The sequence below is a fragment of the Salvelinus fontinalis genome, chromosome 4 (assembly GCF_029448725.1).
Source record: "Salvelinus fontinalis isolate EN_2023a chromosome 4, ASM2944872v1, whole genome shotgun sequence".
In the NCBI taxonomy this organism is placed as follows: domain Eukaryota; kingdom Metazoa; phylum Chordata; class Actinopteri; order Salmoniformes; family Salmonidae; genus Salvelinus; species Salvelinus fontinalis.
This window is the reverse complement of record NC_074668.1, coordinates 19,988,403-20,010,479: the sequence shown is the minus strand read 5'-3', so window position 1 is coordinate 20,010,479 and position 22,077 is coordinate 19,988,403. Positions and strand designations below refer to the sequence as shown.

At 41.0% G+C, this 22,077-nt stretch overlaps 1 protein-coding gene across 1 annotated transcript; it reads right to left on the bottom strand.

Moving 5' to 3' along the window:
• Window positions 1–5: 5 nt before the first annotated feature.
• Window positions 6–22,077, bottom strand: prlrb (prolactin receptor b). Its single transcript, XM_055919153.1, has 9 exons — window positions 21,491–22,077; window positions 19,680–19,781; window positions 14,743–14,875; window positions 14,142–14,311; window positions 12,626–12,798; window positions 12,260–12,401; window positions 1,547–1,643; window positions 1,379–1,448; window positions 6–1,198 (listed from the first exon to the last, which is right to left on the bottom strand). Exons 2-9 carry the CDS (start codon window positions 19,744–19,746, stop codon window positions 380–382), a joined length of 1,671 nt encoding a protein of 556 aa, XP_055775128.1. The 5' UTR covers window positions 19,747–19,781; window positions 21,491–22,077; the 3' UTR covers window positions 6–379.

Below are 22,077 nucleotides of genomic sequence, written 5' to 3'. Positions count from 1 at the left end.
TTTTTATTATGGTTCAGTGATTAATAATGATCTGAAGTGATGTATTTTTACGTTCTATTCCTTCTGATGATTCATTTTGACTGGGACTAGTGTCAATGCAGTAAAACCGCCCCCAAATCAAAATGATCAAAGCTGTACAACAAATCAGTTATTCTTGTTTAAAGCAATTACAATGAAAAAATGTATTCACCAAATGTCTTAACCAAAACTATCCATATTCAAGAGTTGAGTGAGTTTGCAACCTGTGGTGAGTTTCTCAAATACATTAATCAGAAAATACCATTTATCCAGTCACTATACAGTACATACAAAAACAATATCCTGAGGAAGTCAATTCCCACAATCCCGAGTATTAAAAAAATAATGTAATTTCAGACAATTACATTTTATAAAGTGTGATGACAGGCTCCACATAACCATTAGATCCTATATGCACTCCCTCTTTTGCAGGCACTGTCATATTAGGTTTACATGGCTTCTGTTGGAGACATTTCTCTGAATGATTGCCTCTTACCTTACAGGAAGTGCAATTGAGGGGGACCGTTTCTTTCTTGAGCAGCACTATAGTATCATTCTCCACCACACTCACTTTGCTATAGTCCTCCTGCTTCTTATTCATCTCGGGTACCTGCACCTGTAGGCCTATGCTCTTTGTCCACCTCTGAACCTCCCCACAACCAATGGCCTTCGAGTGAGTCACAATATTCTGTGATGACAAATGTTTGTCATCACAGTTTGATTGGCTCTTGACCACTGTTTCCTTGTAGTCTAGATGTCTGGCTAAGCTGTCCCAGAGATCTTTATGATGGCTTAAAGATCGATACTTGCTGGAAACAGGCGCTCGCTTTGGCGTTTCAGTAACATTGTTGAATGGCCTCTTCTGAGGACATGGATGAGATGTAACGTCAGTGGACAGGCTCTTGGTCTTCCTATAAGTAGATTCAAGCCCCTCAGAATAACCCTGTTCCACCATCTCTCTTTCAACTTTTACTTCATTATTAGCCTTCATCAAAAGGCTGTGGTTATAGCAACCATGATCTATGGAGTTCTTTGTCCTTGTTCGTCCATTCTGAAGATCTAGTGTCACCTGTTCACTATCAAACACCAGCAGATAGTCCACCTGCGGGTCCTTAGTGGATATGGTGGGAGGAAAGCTCTGGTTGATCAGAGAGCTTAAAATGTCCTCGGACCGCCCACTCTGGAAGAGAGAGTTGCATAAGATGAACAATACTGGAAGAGGGAAATATTAACATGTAGACCTGCATGTCTAAATTCATGCTCTGAATAATTTGTGTGTTTAGTGGCTGTGATGTCTGGTGGTTGGGAGAAGAGCAAAAGAAGAATTTAGTATAAGATAGACAAGTATATTGCACTTTACCTTGAGGAGTTGTGTATCTAGTCCTGATATCTTTGGACCAGGAACAGGAGGCAGAAGACAGTGCTTCACACTAGGACAAAAAAAGAGTTAATTGTACTCACAATTTGAATATATTATGGATCGTTTGAAAATAAAACTGAAAATATTCTGTTTAAGGAAAATATATACTATTTTCTCTTCATGGCCAGGGTGAAGGTAACAAGCAGGATTATAAAAGCAGAAAAGACGGTGACCACAATCCAGATCGATCGCTCCTTCAGAATGTCTACAAAACACATGGGAGAGAACCGCTTCAGACTGAATTTCAAATGCATACTGTATATCAGGGTTGCGTTCAATTCAGATGTAATTGAGAATGCCTCATGAATTCCAATTCAATCATTGAGTTTGAATTGAAGTAGTAAACAGGATACAGAATTGCAATTCAAATTTAATTAAAGGAAATATAATTTAATTCAGTGAAATTAAAATGCCTATTCTATATAAGGTGCAATCTACACAAATATACATCTTGTACATAAAACATGTCATTATATACAATACCAGTCAAAAGTTTGGACACACCTACTCATTCAATGGTTTTTCTTTATTTTGACTATTTCCTACATTGTAGAATAATAGTGAAGACATCAAAACTATGAAATAATACATATGGAATCATGTAGTAACCAAAAAGGTGTTAAACATAGCCTGTTTACTTGGTTTAGATTTTGAAATCAAGTAGCTGACCTCTTGGTATTCTCTCAACCAGCTTCATGAGGTAGTCACCTGGAATGCATGTCAATTAACATGTGTGCCTTGATAAAAGTTAATTTGTGGAATTTCTTTCCTTCTTAATGCGCTGATGAAACTGGTTCTCATGAGAACCACCACAGGAAAGGAAGACCCAGGGTTACCCTTGCTGCAGAGGATACGTTCATTAGACTTACCAGCCTCAGAAATTGCAGCCATAATAAATACTTCAGAGTTCAAGTAACAGACACATCTCAACATCAACTGTTCAGAGGAGACTGCATGAAATCAGGCCTTCATGGTCGAATTGCTGCAAAGAAACCACTACTAAAGGACACCAATAAGAAGAAGAGACTTGCTTGGGCCAAGAAACACGAACAATGGACATTAGGCCACTGAAAATCTGTCCTTTGGTCTGATGCGTCCAAATGTGAGATTTTTGGTTCCAACCGCTGTGTCTTTGTGAGACGCAGAATAGGTGAACAGATGATCTCTGCATGTATGGTTTCCACCATGAAGGAGGAGGTGTGATGGTGTGGGGGTGCTTTTCTGGTGACACTGTCAGTGATTCATTTAGAATTTAAGGCACACTTAAATGTGCCTTAAGTGGCTACCACAGCAGCATGGCTACCACAGCATTCAGCAGCGACACGCCATCCCATCTGGTTTGTGCTTAATGGGACTATCATTTGTTTTTCAACAGGACAATGACCCAACATACCCCCAGGCTGTGTAATGGCTATTTAACCAAGAAGGAGAGTGAATGCTGCATCAGATGACCTGGTCTCCACAATCACCCGACCTCAACCCAATTGAGATGGTTTGAGATGAGTTGGACCGCAGAGTGAAGGAAAACCAGCCAACAAGTGCTCAGCATATGTGGGAACTCCTTCAAGACTGTTGGAAAAGGATTCCAGGTGAAGCTGGTTGGGAGAATGCCAAGAGTGTGCAAAGCTGTCATCAACGCAAAGGGTGGCTATTTTGAAGAATATAAAATATATTTTGATTTGTTTAACACTTTTTTGGTTACTACATGACTCCATAGTTTTGATGTCTTCACTATTATTCTAAAATGTAGAAAATAGTAAAAAATAAAGAAAAACCCTTGAATGAGTAGGTGTGTCCAAATGTTTGACTGGTACTGTATATGCATCTAAAATATTGTTGAAACATTTGATTTTCAGGACAAACTATTACATTTAATGATTAAGAATAACAAAACCTGTATACAAATATTATATTTAATTAATCACCTAAATCTTCCCAGAATGCATTAGTTTAACCCTCAAGTTGACCATAAAGCCTTTAAAAAGAAGCCAAACAAAAAAATGGTTTGTGGAAATACACTGCTCAAAAAAATAAAGGGAACACTTAAACAACACAATGTAACTCCAAGTCAATCACACTTCTGTGAAATCAAACTGTCCACTTAGGAAGCAACACTGATTGACAATAAATTTCACATGCTGTTGTGCAAATGGAATAGACAAAAGGTGGAAATTATAGGCAATTAGCAAGACACCCCCAAAAAAGGAGTGATTCTGCAGGTGGTGACCACAGACCACTTCTCAGTTCCTATGCTTCCTGGCTGATGTTTTGGTCACTTTTGAATGCTGGCGGTGCTCTCACTCTAGTGGTAGCATGAGATGGAGTCTACAACCCACACTAGTGGCTCAGGTAGTGCAGCTCATCCAGGATGGCACATCAATGCGAGCTGTGGCAAGAAGGTTTGCTGTGTCTGTCAGCGTAGTGTCCAGAGCATGGAGGCGCTACCAGGAGACAGGCCAGTACATCAGGAGACGTGGAAGAGGCCGTAGGAGGGCAACAACCCAGCAGCAGGACCGATACCTCCGCCTTTGTGCAATGAGGAGCACTGCCAGAGCCCTGCAAAATGACCTCCAGCAGGCCACAAATGTGCATTTCAGACAGAAATAGCCTTTAAGTGGGGAAAAATTAATTCTGATTGGCTGGGCCTGCCTCCCCAGTGGGTGGACCTATGCCATCCCAGGCCCACCCATGTCTGCGACCCTGCCAAGTCATAAGAAATTCATAGGGCCTAATTTATTTATTTAAATTGACTGATTTCCTTATAATGAACTGTAACTCAGTAAAATCTTGAAATTGTTGCATATTGCGTTTAGATTTCTGTTCAGTATATCTTGCTGGGAGGGGTTCATCAGGACGACTGTGTCTTGTCTTTGGCATCATTAAATTGAAGACTTATTTTATCAAATCAATTCTCTGTAATTATTATTACGTGATTAAACTAATCATGTAAATGTAATTAACTAGGAAGTCAGGGCACCAAGGAAAATCTTCAGATTACAAAATTATAATTTTCCTAATATAACTCTTCAGATATTTCAATATCTGATCAATTAGTCTTCTAATTAATGAATTATTCTTTACCTCACGTTAGTCTCATTACAAACGTCGTAAATTGTTGGTTATCTGCACGAACCCAGCCTTTACTATGAATCATCCATACACCAATTGTCTTAATCATTTATTTACTAACTAACTAAATAATCACAGAAATGCATAAACAAACAAACAGTAGATATGGTTACAATGAAATGATAGGGGAGGTTCCCTAGTGGGCTAAGCCGATATGGCGGCTTGGTGGACAAAGGGAAGTGGGTGTGGACTGAGAAGGGCGGGAATTACAAGAGTCACTACACAGTTGATAATTATATTGATTGAAATGCTAATACTTTGCACATGAACGCTCACTCATTCGGGAATAATTCACTCATTCGGGAATAATAGTAGCCAATGCTCCACGTGGTTCGGTTAGGAATTGAACAACCATTACACCCTTAGCTTATACTGAGGTTTTTGTGGTCTTTACTCAAACCTGTGATCGAGGTACGCATGGTCTAAAGAGGATTTCTCCAGGTCGGGGTTTTATTCGGAACAGTAGAAAAGGGGTGTCCCATGAGCCAGATCATGTCTGTGCTCACGGGGGCGGGCCAATGACTTAGTTAAACTTTGAAGGGAATACAATTCTCTCATGTTAATGGTTCAAAATGACATTACATAATTTCACAAATAGTTTCATCTTTACTCATTCTTTTATACTATAATTAGATGAAAATCTCATAACGGAGACTCTTGTATAAACAGAGTTATGGTAATGTGTCTGTATTGTCTTTCAATGAGGTCACAACATGAAACAAAATGGACCGGTCGTAGCTGGCTTCTCCACCGACCGGTTACACATTCTCCAAAACATGGATATTGTTCAGTTCTCAAGTTCTGTGATGTAGAATAAGTTCCTTTGTTCTACTGTGAAACTCTCTCTCTGTATACTGCCTGGCCATGAGGAGAGTCTCCTCTAGGAATTTGCAACCTGAGATAACAGAACCTGGGTGCAGGGGAAAGAGAGAGGTGGTGAGAGAGGGGGATGGTACTCGCTATACCCAAAGAGGGCCACGTCATGACAACTGACTGAACCAAATCCATTAGTCTCCACTTGACTCTCAGCTGCGCAACATACAATTTGTGCACCAGGCGTGCAGGCCAGCTGTAACGGATTACATTTACGTTACTTTCTAAATGTAATCTTTTACAGTTACTGTACGAAAGGCTGTGAACTATTTGTATTTAATCATATTAGCAATGTTAGTTCATCATATACGAGCTGTAACTCACCGGTGAAGTGGAGCAGAGCATGCTGGGCGATCTCAAGCTCAGAGAAGAAGATCAGCTCGAGAGAAGTCAAGTGAGAGAAAGTTCCAGCCATCCTTGCGTTTTCCCACCAGTTAGTTTTCAATGTGTTAGCCAAGGACAGTGTGCGTCCTTATTGATACGCAAGTACATATTTATACATTTCAGGACGACTGACTTAAAACCTAGTGGTTAAACACGGAAGTAGTTCCAATAGTTTTTTCACGTTGGGGATTTATCAAAACAACCCAACCAAGCCGCACTGCTTCTTGACACAATGCCCACTTAACCCGGAAGCCAGCCGCACCAATGTGTCGTAGGAAACACCGTACACCTGGCGACCGTGTCAGCGTGCACTGCTCCCGGCCCGCCACAGGAGTCGCTAGTGTGCGATGGGAAAAGGACATCCTTGCCGGCCAAACCCTCCCCTAACCTGGACGACGCTGGGCCATTTGTGTGCCGCCCCATGGGTCTCCCGGTCGCAGCTGGCTGCGACTTGAACCCAGAATCTCTAGTGGTACAGCTAGCACTGCAATGCAGTGCCTTAAACCACTGCATCACTCGGGAGGCCCACGCATACTCAGGCTGACTGGCTTTCGTTCAGGCAAATGAGAAATAAGTGCACACAGGTTATCCGGAAGGCCAAAGTAAGTTACTTTAAGGAGCAGTTCTCTCTGTGGGTCTAACCCCAAGAAATTCTGGAAAACAGTTAAAGACATGGAGAATAAACCCTCCTTCTCACAGCTGCCCATGTCCCTTAATGTTGATGTGGTTGTTACTGACAAGGAGCACATGGCTGAGGTCTTTAATCACCACTTCAGTCAGGATTCCTATTTGACTCAGCCATGCCTCATTGCCCGTCCAACATTTCCTCATCTCCCACCCCTTCTAATGCAACTAGCTCTAATGCTCCTCCCTCCCCTTCCCCACTACAAAGTTTCTCCCTGCAGGCAGTCACTGAGTCTGAGGTGCTAAAGGACCTCCTTAAACTTTACCCCAAAAAACAATCTGGGTCAGATGGTTTGGATCGTTTCTTCTTTAAGATTGCAGCCCCTAATATCGCCAAGCCTGTATCTGACCTTTTAAACCTGTCTCTCCTCTCTGGGGTAGTTCCCGTTGCTTGGAAGGCAGCCATGGTGCGTCCTCTATTTAAAAGGGAGAGATCGGGCTGATCCTAACTGTTATAGGCCAATTTCCATTTTGCCCTGTTTATCAAAAGTGTTGGAAAAACTTGTCAATAATCAACTGACTGGCTTTTTTTATGTCTATAGTATTCTCTCTGGTATGCAATCTGGTTTCTGCTCAGGTTATGGATGTGTCACTGCAACCTTAAAGGTCCTAAACGATGTCACAATTACCCTTGATTCTAAGCAATGTTGTGCTGATATTTTTATTGACTTGGCCAAAGTTTTTGATACAGTAAACCATTTCATTCTTTTGGGCCGGCTAAGGAGTATTGGTGTCTGAGGGGTCTTTGGCCTGGTTTGCTAACTACCATATCAAAGTCTCCAAGGGAATACCCCAAGTCTCGATCATAGGACCCTACGCACTGCTCAATTTGCATCAACAACATAGTACAGGCAGTAGGAAGCGCTCTCCTCCATTTATATGCAGATGATACAGTCTTATACTCAGCTGGCCCTCCCTGGATTTTGTGTTAAACACTCTACAACAAGCTCTCTGCCCTTAACCCTTGTTCTGAACACCTCCAAAACAAAGGTCATGTGGTTTGGTAAGAAGAATGGCCCTCTCCCCACCAGTGTGATTACTGCCTCTGAGGGTTTAGAGCTTGAGGTAGTCACCTCATACAAGTACTTGGGAGTATGGCTAGATGGTACACTGTCTATGGGCCTCCCGTGTAGTGCAGCGGTCTAAGGCATCACTACAGACCCGAGTTCGATCCCAGGCTGTGTCGCAGCCGGCCACGAACACAAGAGACCCAGGAGGCGGCGCACAATTGGCCCAGCGTCGTCCGGTTTAGAGGGTTTGGCTGGCCGGGATGTCCTTGTCCCTTAGTGCTCTTGTGGCGGGCCGGGTGCATGCACGCTAACTTCGGTCGCCAGTTGTGTTTTCTTCCAACACATTGGGGCGGCTGGCTTCCGGGTTAAGCGAGCAGTGTGTCAAGAAGCAGTACGGTTTTGCAGGGTCATGTTTCGGAGGATGCATGGCTCCTGAACTTCACCTCTCCAGAGTCCGTACGAGAGTTGCAGCGATGGGAAAAGACTACCTACCAATTGGATATCACGAAATTGGGGAGAAAAAGGGGTAAAAAGTACAACAAAAATAAATAAAAATAAAAGCTGCAGGCTAAGGTTAAATCCAGACTTGGTTTCTATCGTAATCGCTCCTCTTTCACCCCAGCTGCTGAACTAACCCTGATTCAGATGACCATACTACCCATGCTAGATTACGAAGACATAATTTATAGATCGGCAGGTAAGGGTGCTCTCGAGTGGCTAGATGTTCTTTACCATTCGGCCATCAGATTTGCCACCAATGCTCCTTATAGGACACATCTCTGCACTCTATACTCCTCTGTAAACTGATGATCTCTGTATACCCGTCGCAAGACCCACTGGTTGATGCTTATTTATAAAACCCTCTTAGGCCTCACTCCCCCCTATCTGAAATACCTACTGCAGCCCTCATCCTCCACATACAACACCCGTTCTGTTAAAAGTTCCCCAAAGCACACACATCCCTGGGTCGCTCCTCATTTCAGTTCGCTGCAGCTAGCGACTGAAACAAGCTTTTAAAAAAAAACACTCAAACTGGACAGTTTTATCTCAATCTCTTCATTCAAAGACTCAATCATGGACACTTACTGACAGTTGTGGCCTCTTCATGTGATGTATTGTAGTGTCTACCTTCTTGCCTTTGTGCTGTTGTCTGTGCCCAATGTTTGTACCATGTTTTGTGCTGCTACCATGTGTTTCTACCATATTGTCATGTGTTGTTGCTACCATGCTGGGTTGTCATGTGTTGCTGCCATGTTATGTTGTTGTCTTAGGGCTCTCTTTATGTAGTGTTGTGGTGTCTCACTTGTCATGATGTGTGTTTTGTCCTATATTTTTAATCCCAGCCCCCGTCCCACAGGAGGCCTTTTTTGGTAGGCCGTCATTGTAATAAGAATTTGTTCTTAACTGACTTGCCTAGTTAAATAAATTAAAAAGGTGTTTATGTCTGAAGATGCACTCTGCGACGATAATGTCAAATTTATGGTTACGCTAACTAGTAGTTTCTACTGCGAGCTAGCTACTGTGAGCTGTCTAGCTCTGTTGTGGTTGTCATTATTTCAGACATTTAACCCTGTATTTGTATTGGATAATTTCCCCCCGTGCGTCATTTATATGCCCTGCAATTGTATAGGTGTATGGTACATCATTATATTACATTTCACTGTTTAAAGGTATTCAAGTTCATTGTGCAGTTGTAGCCCTGTACTGAAAATGATGGCCCTATGCTTTGTAGTACAGTTGAAGTCGGAAGTTTACATATACCTTAGCCAAATACATGTGAACTCAGTTTTCACAATTCCTGACATTTAATCCAAGTAAAAATTGTCTTAGGTCAGTTAGGATCACCACTTTATTTTAAGAATGTGAAATGTCAGTATAATAGCAGAGATTATGATTTATTTCAGCTATTATTTCTTTCATCACATTCCCAGTGGGTCAGAAGTTTACATAGACTCAATTAGTAGTTGGTAGCATGGCCTTTAAATTGTTTAACGTGGGTCAAACGTTTCGGGTAGCCTTCCACAAGCTTCCCACAATAAGTTGGGTGAATTTTGGCCCATTCCTCCTGACAGAGCTGATGTAACTGAGTCAGGTTTGTATGCCTCCTTAAAATCGCACACGCTTTTTCAGTTCTGCCCACAAATTTTCTATAGGATTGAGGTCAGGGCTTTGTGATGGCCACTCCAATACCTTGACTTTGTTGTCCTTAAGCCATTTTGCCACAACTTTGGAAGTATGCTTGGGGTCATTGTCCATTTGGAAGAACCATTTGCGACCTAGCTTTAACTTCCTGACTGATGTCTTGAGATGTTGCTTCAATATATCCACTTAACTGTCCTCTCTCATGATGCCATCTATTTTGTGAAGTGCACCAGTCCCCTCCTGCAGCAAAGCACCCCCACAACATGGTGCTGCCACCCCTGTGCTTCACAGTTGGGAGGGTGTTCTTCGACATGCAAGCTTCCCCCTTTTTCCTCCAAACATAATGATGGTCATTATGGCTAAACAGTTATATTTTTGTTTCATCAGACCAGAGGACATTTCTCCAAAAAGTACGATCTTTGTCCCCATGTGCAGTTGCAAACCGTAGTCTGGCTTTTTTATGTCGGTTTTGGGCAGTGGCTTCTTCCTTGCTGAGCGGCCTTTCAGGTTATGTCGATATAGGACTTGTTTTACTGTGGATATAAATGCTGTTTCCTCCAGCATCTTCACAAGGTCCTTTGCTGTTGTTCTGGGATTGATTTGCACTTTTCACACCAAAGTACGTTCATCTCTAGGAGGCAGAACGAGTCTCCTTCCTGAGCGGTATGATGGCTGCGTGGTCCCATGTTTATTATTTGGCACAGCCAGTCATAAAATCTGATTTTAAACCTAACCCTAACCACACTGCTAACCTTAATGCCTAACCCTAACTTTAAATTGAGACCACAAAGCAAATTATTATTTAATTTTTTTACAATATAGCCAATTTTGACTTTGCAGCTGGCCCATCTAATGGAGATCACTCAGTTCTGCCTCAAAGACAAGACTCATCCCAATAACGTCAACCTACCTGCTTAAGAGGCCTTAGAAGAAGACAACAAATGTATATTAGCAATTGAACGACATCTATTGTAGGAAAAATTAATGTCAAATTTTACATAGCTGGCCATAAATTGATGTTGTATTTTTCTTTATGGGTTGGTTATGTAGGCTTCTTCTAACCCATTGCTTTCTACTACAGATAATAATATGATTAAATTATATCTTTACATTAAAAACCAAAGTCTGTCAGATTTCCAGTCATTCCAATTAATTTAATAGCCCTTGATCTTCAAGAATAGGACTTGGAAATACAGATAAACCAAATTGTTTTACCTGAGCATAACCCCAAAACTAAGGACTAATTAGCCTACTCTGTTAATGATTTTGTTGTCATCGAGGACTGATTTGGCTCATTGATTCGAGTTGAAAAAGGAATGCTGCTCTAAAAATGGCATGCTTTGAGCACTCCCGAAAAGTGCCATTTGCATGTGAAAAATGTATGCCATATGCTGCATTTGCTATAGGCCTATTGTTTACCTTTTTGTTGGTGACACTTTGAAATCTCGATAATTTGCAGCTGTTTAAGTCTATCAAAAGTGCACCAGTTTTAGCATGTGTCTGTTAGGCCTATGGACATTTTATTTTTGAATCAGCACAAATTAGATTGAGCAATAAAAGCCCCACTTGTGGTGTTCTTAAATTACATTTGTTTGTGACAGTATGGAGCACAATACCACGGGGCAGTTTAGAAGGGAGGAACTCAAACTTTTATTTGATAGGCTGGGTGGGATCCGCACTACCACGGCAGCTGTTGCAAAACCTTTCTTAAATGGAAGCAAACGGAACGGGGAGGGACCTACCTGAATTTTTCCAATAGAAACTCTTGTTTTGCTTAAACGGTAAACGGTTTCCGTAATGAATACACCCCTGGTCACAAAAACAATGATTGATAGGCAGTTTAAACTTCTTCAATTCAACCATTATTGGGTTGAAATACACATATGTACATTTGTGAACAGCCATCCACAGCAATCAGTCTCCGTAAAGATCAAATTGACAAATGAGAGCAGTAGTGTGATTCACACCAATGCCCTATGTAGCCTAGATATTAATAAATGCTATCCGTGTCTCCTATATGCTACACGACTGCTACACCATTGGAAGACATAGCTTGGACGTTAGCCTATTCCTGCTCTTTTCTCGCAATCCATCAAACAAATTTGGTGTGTCATCAGTGGTCTCTGACTTATAGAAAGGTGTCACATTATTTTTGCAAACATCCTTACTGAATTTTAAAAAGTTATCCTAGAAGTAATCATGACGTTTTTCAAAAGTATCTGCAATCTGAATACAATTTTTTGCTGGTAACGTAACGGGTTACAGTTACAGTTCAAATGTGATCCGTTACTCCCCTACCCTGCAGACGTGTTCGTATAGCCTCTCCCAATTTCAACTCATGAGTTGAATAAGAGTCAGTTCCAAAATTCTGAATTGAGCACAACGCTGCTGTATATCAACAGTAAGTATTGTATGTCCAAGTATGTTCACTATGCACTTTCTGCTTATCTGAAATTCTCTTACTGGTGGACACTTAACCTTGATCCCATCTGTCCATCAACCACCTTGGATGCCACAAAGTGGTGCAGTAAGGACCAAGATAGAACCATTGAGCTCTGCAACTTATTGAGGGAAATAAAAGAATCAGACAAAATCTTACAGTCAGGGACCTCTGTGTGTGTAGTGGTGCTCCACTCGCTCCAGAGGCTATGGTCTAGTTTACAGCGAAGCTGGACCATGTAGACCTCTCCTGGATGCAGACTGTAGATGATCAACTGGGTCTGCTTCCCTGAGGCATACTCCTATAAAGACAAATGTAAGGAAACTAAGAGCCTGGACCTGACCAACTGTTTATATATAACATCAACTAAATGGAAACTAAACAGTTAATAAATAAGTTTACATTTCTAACTTGACCCTCACGGAGTAAACTACAATGAGAGTAAAATAAAAAACAGGGAATTTATCAAATGTATCTCTTTTTGCCTTGTCTGTCTACTCTATAGAGTAACCCATCCACACACACCTCCCACTCGCTCTCCTTCTTATTCTGTCGTTTCACCCGTAGTTGGTAGGTAAGAGTGATCCAGCCAGAGCGCGTGTCGGCCTCGTGAGGGGGCTCCCATTTCACCAGGAGGTGTGGACTCTCCTCAGTCTCTACCACAGACACTGTCACATTCTCTGGGGCATTGGGCTGGACTGCATGAAGCACAGATAGAACACAATTCATTTCTGTAGGGCTCCAATAGGCTTGATCCATATTCAGTAAGTTCTATATCAGGGATGGGCAACTGAAGGCCTTCTGTAGACTCGCAGATTGTGGAGACCTCAGTCGGGGTCTCAACTTACTGTTGACAATTGGAATAGTAGAATACACATGGTGCAATTTCGAAATGTGGTTGTGCATCAGCAGCTTTTCTCTTATGTCATTCACTGACAGTCGCTCAATTAACCCATGTCAGCTAAAATGTTTTAGATTTGTAAATTAGTCTAGCCAGCTATCTAAACTTGTAGTAACCATGGTCGAATTACCAACCGGGGGGCCCCCCATTGATTTTGTTTATCACTATCACTCAGATATCATATAAAAAACTGCAAACATTTCTCTTCACCCTATGGCAAAATATGTAGAATTGCAGGAAATTAGTTGTAAAACAGCACATTTTCCTCTCTGCCCCATGGCAATATGAGTAGAATTGTATGAGTTATCAAATTACGAAATCGTCTCTGCCCCATGGCAAAATATGTAGAATTGCCACGAACTTCCTTCAAAACTGCAAAATGTTCTCTACGCCCCATGGCAAAATGTGTAGCATTACAGGAAATGAACTTTAACGTTCCCTCCGCTGTCAATTTCCAAAAGGCTAGGGCCGGCTCTGACTGCATACAGTATGCGGGTATGGATGTGGGTACACAAACCCGCAAGTCCCTGCAGCCCCTCGTGATGAGTTCAGATGTTTTGCCCATCCCTGCTCTATATAGACATAAGAATGGATGTTCGCTCAAACATATGCAAATCAAATCAGGTTTTATAAATGTAAAATCTAAACATAGTAATATTTTGTTTTCCTGTTTTTCAATGAATTGTTTATTTTTTGGTCATAATGGAGTAGATCCAGCCACATGTCAATAAAGTATCACATCAATAACTAAATTTGTTTTCTTTGCATTTATCCAATGCTAAAACAAACAACAAGTAAGCCAGAGTCTACACAGTCGGGTCGAGAGCATGTAATCACATACTACAAGATATGAAACATGATCTAAGTTGTGCACAGGACCCAAACCAGTTCATCCTCATTCTAGTCCAGTAAGTTCAGGTGGTTCCTGTGTCCAAACCAGTCAGTGAGTATTTTTCTATTCTCCCAAGTTGATCTCAGGGATACTTCTTTACAGTAAATTGACATATGGTGACTGATGAATATTCTACTGTAGGTTTGTGTGCTGCAAGCTCTGCTACCTAAAGTGTCAACTAATTAAAAAACTAATGTTAATACATGAATGAACGGTTGATTATTTCTAACACCAGTAGAGCAGTTTACCAATATACATAACATCCACCTCCAGCGGGTCAGAGACAGTGCTGCCCAGAGAGTTGATGGCCACCACTGTGATGTTGTAGTTGACCCATATAGAGGTGTGGCTCTTGTTGAAGAAGCACGAGTTGCTCCCTGCAGCTTGGTAATCTGGACACTCGTACATTCCATCGGAGCTGCACAAAGACAAACAAGACCTTTTCTGACATTCATAGGGGTGAATGCTGGTGATGTGTGCTGGTGCGGGCATCACAGTAAACTTGCATTACATCAATGTAGATAAATACAACACGTGAACACTCAAGGCTGTTTTGCAATGCAGGGCTGATTGGGGCTGTCAGAGGTAACTCACCAACAAAGTTGTGTACTCAGTTGACTGATCTTGCACGTGATAAGTATGGAGACTGAGCTAGTACTTTTCTACAGTCAGTGGATTTCAACGGTGTTCAGTGCTGACACAGGACAGCTTCAGTACACATATCAATAATGTTGAAGCTGGGTAACTAGAACTACCACCATTTAATCATAATAAGAGTGGTCTTGACTCTAGACCTACAAATCAACAGTGGACACAAAAATATAAATTATTAAAATGAGTGCTACGAACTCTTCTTTCTGGTAATAGAGGTGGTGGGTTGTGGGTAGTCCTCCATCAAAACCAGGGTCCCACCGGCATGTAAAGGTCTCCTTCTCAGGGGATCTACAGTTGATGAGCACAGGTTTCCCTGGGTGAGAGATACCTGGGTGCACACACATGCCACAGCTGGACATTAGCGCATGACAATCTACCTGCACATAACATGTTGTGGAACATCTATATTTATATTCCCGAAAAATGTACAAAGACTCCAGCCACCCGAGACATGGACCGTTCTCCCGTGCTCCTGTCCGGCAGGCGGTACCGGTGTATCAAGGCTCAGACCAACAGACTTCTAAACAGCTTCTATCCCCCTAGCCGTAAGACTGGTAAATGGTTAACAACTACTGCTAAAATAATTTTTGGTAAATGGTTAACAACTACTGCTAAAATTATTTTTGATTAGATGTATAACTACCACTACAATACTGTTAATTGATTATTGATTGCGATTACCATTAGCTTCAATCTATTTATCCTGTTACTAGTGACTATTACTCCTGTTCACATTTAATGTTGCCATTAATATATTACCATAAGTATTTATATATTCCTGCTACTAGTCACTTTTTAGCCCTGTTTACATGTACACTGAGTGTACAAAACATTAAGAACACCGGCTCTTTCCATGACGCAGACTGACCAGTTGAAAGCAATGAGTCCTTATTGATGTCACTGGTTAAAACCACTTCAACCAGTGTAGATGAAGGGGAGGAGACAGGTTAAAGAAGGATTTTTAAGCCTTGAGACAATTGAGACATGGATTGTGTATGTGAGCCATTCAGAGGGTGAATGGGCAAAACAAAAGATTTGTGCCTTTGAACAGGGTAGGTGCAAGAACTGCAACACTGCTGAGTTTCACACTCAACAGTTTCCTGTGTGTATCAAGAATGGTCCACCACCCAAAGGACATCCAGACAACTGTGGAAAGCCTTGGAAACATGGACCAGCATTCCTGTGGAATGCTTTCAACACCTTGTAGAGTCCATGCCCTGACAAACTGAGGCTGTTCTGAGGGCAAAAGGGGTGAAACTCCATATTAGGAAGGTGTTCCTAATGTTTGGTATACTCAGAGTATATCTGCCTATCATGCCTACACTGACACTCTTGCACACACACACACAAACCCACTAATTTTAATGTTTTTTTTATTTAACTAGGCAAGTCAGTTAAGAACAAATTCTTATTTACAATGACAGCCTACCCCGGCCAAACCCAGACGATGCCGGACCGATTGTGCGCCACCCTATGGGACTCCCAACCACGGCCGGATGTGCTGGAACCTGGATTCGAACCAGGGACTGCAGTGACACACTGAGATGCAGTGCTCTTAGCCCACTGCACCACTCGGGCACAATATTGTTTACATTGTTTATTATTAATACTGGGAGTGAACACCTACAGGAGGGTAGCTCTCCAGGAATAGAGTGGGAGTGAAAACCTACAGGAGGGTAGCTCTCCAGGAATAGGGTTGGAGAGCCCTGATCTAAAGATGGTGAATCATCTTTAGAGCAGTGGGGAGAAAGCCTCAATCTGCTCCACACTGATTTTTTTCAGTGGGTAAAAAAAGGCCATCTAATAATTTGGCCAGGTAAAAATGTATTTGAACACGCATTTCACCATCTGACATAATGGCAGCCTTTTGGGCTTTACACATTTTGAACAAAGAGCGATTTGGGAGCCAAATGAGCCGGCTCAAAGACTCGGAATGCCCATCACTACAGAGCAGGCTCAACTGTCGAGAGGGGTAACGGGGAAATCATTCAAAAAATGACATGCCCTCCTAAATCTGGTTCTGTTTGTGATATTAAGATTCTAACAATGACACTGTTTATATAGACTTATTTACTGTATTACTCTTTAAAATTGGTAGAGTAATTAAACATTTACATTTGTCTTGAGTCATTAGGATGCCCTCTGTCTTTCTAGTGTTAATATACACAATCAAAGAAAGACATACATTTTAATTTAGGAAGGTAATAAAAAGCATAGGCCTACAAGACAATTTATTTCAAAATAACAGAATAGCATGTTTTGAGTTATTTACCTGTGCTTAGTAGCCAAGGCCATATCAATAATGAAATCAACTTGTTAGTTTAGCAGACATCACAGGCCCTGCCCTACAACAGTCAACACACATATTTTACAGTAAGTGTATAATGGAATAACAGAAGAATATTTTTCCAAAATGACTACTGCTGATTGTCGACAGTAGCCTACTTACATGAGGAACATGCATGGAGACACAGTTATTCCAGGAAAAAGTAATATTTTGAAACAGAGCAATTTGTTTGGCAAAAATAGGTTCATTAGAAACCTTGGAATCTGCTCTTTCTGATAGGGTATAGCAATCAAAACATCTGGTCTGCATGGACCTCTGTAGGATGATATGGAACAAGTGCTATTTGGGATGCTCCATTCCCTTCTTTGTCAACGCACGCTGGGCATCAGTCTCTTCATTCTCCATTTGACAATTAATAATATTGTCACCCATCAGACTATTGTCAATTTAATCTTGTCTTTAGGCCACATCTATTATTATTTGTGTGAAATAAGTTCCAATATAGTTTAGGTGTATTTTGGACGGGCCAGCTGGGCAGGCAACTATCTTACAGTCAGAAAATACACTAATCTATTTTTAGTATTTCCAGTCTTTTTTCTGTCTGATTCCAATTTACATTTGGTGTCCTGAGGTTTCTTATGACCATTGTTAACATTATGCATGCATTATTTACACAATTGAAATATCAACTTCAGAATGACTCATGGCCATTCAAGTAGTTATAGAATTCCAATGTTCTGCGCTCTAGCTAGCTAGCTGGCTAATTGGTTTGTTCGAATGATACAGCTGGACACCAAACATACAGTAAATTGAAGAGTCGCCTGAAGCTTGAGAGGAATGGGAGATGCAATAGAGCAAGGATGGGCAAACACCAGTCTCAACGTCAACAGTGAAGAGGCAAATCCGGGATGCTGGCCTTCTAGTCAGAGTTGCAAAGAAAAAGCCATATCTCAGACTGGCCAATAAAAATAAAAGATTAAGATGGGCAAAGGAACACACACTGGACAGAGGAACGCTGCCTAGAAGCCCAGCATCATGGAGTCGCCTCTTCAATGTTGACGTTGAGATTGGTGTTTTGCGGGTACTATTTAATGAAGCTGCCAGTTGAGGACTTGAGGCGTCTGTTTCTCAAACTAGACACTAATGTACTTGTCCTCTTGCTCAGTTGTGCACCGGGACCTCCCACTCCTTTCTATTCTGGTTAGGGCCAGTTTGCAATGTTCTAAAAAAGGCCAGTTTTATTGCTTCTTTAAAATCAGGACAACAGTTTTCAGCTGTGCTAACATAATTGCAAAAGGGTTTTCTAATGATCAATTAGCCTTTTAAAATTATAAACTTGGATTAGCTAACACAACGTGCCATTGGGACACAGGAGTGATGGTTGCTGATAATTGGCCCCTGTACGCCTATGTAGATATTCCAATAAAAAAAAAGCTGTTTCCAGCTATAAAAGTCATTTACAACATTAACAATGTCTACACTGTATTTCTGATCAATTTGATGTTATTTTAAATAGACAATTTTTTGTTGTTGCCTTTCTTACAAAAACAAGGACATTTCTAAGTGACCCAAAACATTTGAACGGTAATATATAGACACACCATATACAGTGAGTGTACAAAACATTAGGAACACCTGCTCTTTCCATGATATAGACTGACCAGGTAAATCCAGGTGAAAGCTATGATCCCTTATTGATGTAAAAAATCCACTTCAATCAGTGTTGATGAAGGGGAGGAGACAGGTTAAATAATGATTTTTAAGACAATGTTTTGACAATTGAGACATGGATTATGTTTGTGCCATTCAGAGGGTGAATGGGCAAGACAAAAGATTTAAGTGCCTTTGAATGGGTTATGGTATTAGGAGCCAGGCGCACCGGTTTGTGTGTGTCAAGAACTGCAATGCTGCTGGGTTTTTCCAAGCTCAACAGTTTCCCTAGTGTATCAAAAAAAGAAGAACATCCAGCTAACATCGAGCTAACGGCAGGCCAGTAGTCGAAAACGGGTCATTGATGAAAGAGGACAAAGGAGGCTGACACAAATTGTGAAGAGCAACAGACAGACTACGGTTGGTCAATTGACAGTCCAGTATAACATTGGTGCCCAAAGACCCATAAAATAATGCACAACTCATCGTAGCTTGAGACAAATGGGGTATGGCTGCCAATAACCTTACAGAGTACCACATCTTTCAGCAAAAAAACAAGAAACTGTGGTTGCAGTAGGCAAAAGAACGAAAACATGGGGCACTGGAGAATTGGAAACACATTGCCTGGTTTCTGCAATTTCACTCTGATGGGAGGACTAGAGTATGGAGAAAACCACAGGACTACATTCATCCTCATGGCAGCAGTGTATCCATCTGTAAATTCATTTCAGCACGAGAATGGCCCATGCCACAAGGCTATGATTGTCCAGTAATGGTTCCACGAACATGACAGTGAATTCAGCTTCCTGCAGTGACCTGCCCAGTCACCAGATCTCAGTCCAATTGAGCATCTGTGGGATGAGATGGAGCAAGCTATTCGGAGTAGAGATCCACTACCAGCCAACTTGACACAACCGTGGGGAAGCAATGGAGTCAACATGGGCCAGCATCCCTGTGGAACGCTTTTGACACCTTGTAGAGTCCATGTCCCAACAAATTGAGGCTGGTCTGAGTTCAAAAGGGGGTGCAACTCAACTGTAGGAAGATGTTCCTAATGTTTTGTACACTCAGTGTACAATGCCAACTTAGATTAATACAATATGATCCTCCCCCAAAAAAATGCAATTCCCAAGACTAATATGTTGTTTGTTTGCGATGCAGCAACAGTTACATCCATGCCTTTATTATAGCTTACCAATGCAGTTCAAGACTTCAGAAAGCAGCAACAACAACACCAACGCCCCTCCAACTTCTCCCCACATCTTGCCCCTAACCTCACAGACAGTGATGGTGGGCCCTGGAAAGGGATGTGACATCACATGGCTTAAGTTAAAGCTACAAAAGTCTTGTTTTTACTTGATAAAAAAAAACATATAAAGGGTAAACAATGGCAAACGTGCATAAAGACGGCAGAATTCAGATGTGACGTCATTGTTTTAGCACTATCCAAAGAGTTTTTAAACTATGCCCCACGATATGGTTCAATGTGCCGATAAATCAGCAGTCTATTTTTTAGGTTTCTCATATTACCAGCATCTTGAAGCTAAAATTGGGATAACGTATCATGCCAATGACCATACAAAAAAACAGAGTAACGGAGAGCAATGTACAATACGGCGAACTTAGCAAATCCATAAATAAATAATAAATATCTCCTTTTAAATACACCATTGGCCCCCAAATTAAATGTAACAGATGAGAAAATGCATAATGATTAGACATCAAATTAATTATACATTAACTCATTAACAGCAACATCAATGAAATGCCATTAACCACAAAGTTAAGAAATCCCCCAGTCTTGACATTTTACAAGTAAACACAAGAGAGTGGGATCAAAGATGAGACATCTGGTAATGGACTTTGAGACGGTGTTCAGTTTAAAGCACTGTGAGAGGTAGGGTCCTGTCACTAGGGCCCTTGACTAAGTGATTGTTTTCAGAAGGAAGATACAGGGTCATGTCCGACACACTGCATGTCCGACACACTGCACTGACCCAGAAAGGGGTGTTGAAAGTAGTATAGCTTTCTAAATCCTACACATTTATTTAGTAAACCCTCTTACAATGCATACACACATACTATGTTTCTCTGCATGAAATATTAGCGATGCACTGGAGTAAAATTTGTGGTAGTATGTGAAATGATAAGTTGGACACAAACTTTGCAACCATATTCTTCAGGGCTATATTTCTCCTTTATGTGATCTAAGGAATTTCGCTACTAGTGCAAGAGAGTGCAAAGTCAAATGAAAGAGGAGTTTAAAGAGATCACTAATCACGATCAAGGAGGGATAAGATGAGCATTTAGAATGAGGAGGGAGGCTATTCTTGTACAATTTGGGATCATTTGGCCTAATTTCAAAACACACTTCTGACACTTATGATTAATAACAGCTTAATTTACTTACTGAAACATATTTAGTGTTTAGTACTTTTATCCTGTGTTACCCTGTTGGTAAGTTAATCTTTCTGAGTCTCTGCCCTGATATAAACAACTGAAAGACGAAAGACTAACAACCCAAAACAGTTGATAGAAAAGAGATGTGCCTAAGAATGTTATTGCTGCACCCGTGACCACAAACATTGGCTATGACACTGTGGGTCATTCAAAAGAAAAATAAATACAGGTCAATACAGGTATGACTAACCCAGATCATTTACAAGGTTATGTGATGGTAGTTTCTCAGGGCAACGCTTAGGTGGGTTGTGGAGAGCTGGTGTATGACCTCATAGAAAGTTACTGAATTTGCTTTTGGTGTTGTTCAATATAACATATGGTTGTGAGAAAACATTTGATATTAATAATAAACATTTAGACATTGTTTTTTAAATGCATGTTATCTTAACATACATAAAATGACGTATCCAAGTGTAAATGTTTATTAGTAATATCGTAAGTTTGGCATACTATGTTTTAACTTACATAATGTTGTATTTGAAAAAACATGTACATTTGAGTAAAAAAATGTCAAATGAGTTGCAATGAAAAACGTATGGTACTCACCTAGGTAAAGCACGAATCCACTGGACTCGTGGTTAAAGTGCTGACACAAGAGGTGGGTTCTTGAATTGCATGAATATTTCTTATCTCAACAAATATCACATCTTATTTTGTAGCCTACATTTGTCGAAGCCTCTGCTGCGTTGGAACAATTCACATCGCTACCTGTATAGTCAGAGAGGAAGAGGTTTTGCTCCACCCCAAATCTGCCCAAGGAAATCAACCCACGAAATAAATATGGGGGTCAATGAGGAGAGTGTCGAATTTGGTCAACAAAAAATGTTATTGCAAATTTGCTACATGGAGCTTACTTGATTGAATAGAAGTTTCGTAATGGTGAGGTTGTTATAAATGCACGGATATAAGTGGACGCACGTGGCATCTTGCCAACTTTGGAAAAAAATACTTTAAATCTGGATATCTACTTAGATATTTTAGCATGGACATTGCCATTGAGGGCTTCCAACATTTTGAAGTAGTCAACTAGTTTGGGATTCCTATGAGTTGGGAGCAATCAGCCAATGAAGAAGAAGAAGAAAAATAAACTACTTTAAAATGGAGATAGCCTCAATGGCGCTAACCATGCTCTA

Coding starts and splice junctions, on each gene's coding strand:
- prlrb (XM_055919153.1), bottom strand. CDS start 19,746: ATGTGGGGAGAAGTTGGAGGGGCGTTGGTGTTGTTGTTGCTGCTTTCT. Junction 14,312..14,742: donor CTCTATTACCAGAAAGAAGA/GTTCGTAGCACT, acceptor GTCTTTGTGCAG/CTCCGATGGAATGTACGAGT. Junction 12,402..12,625: donor AGAAGGAGAGCGAGTGGGAG/GTGTGTGTGGAT, acceptor TTGTCTTTATAG/GAGTATGCCTCAGGGAAGCA.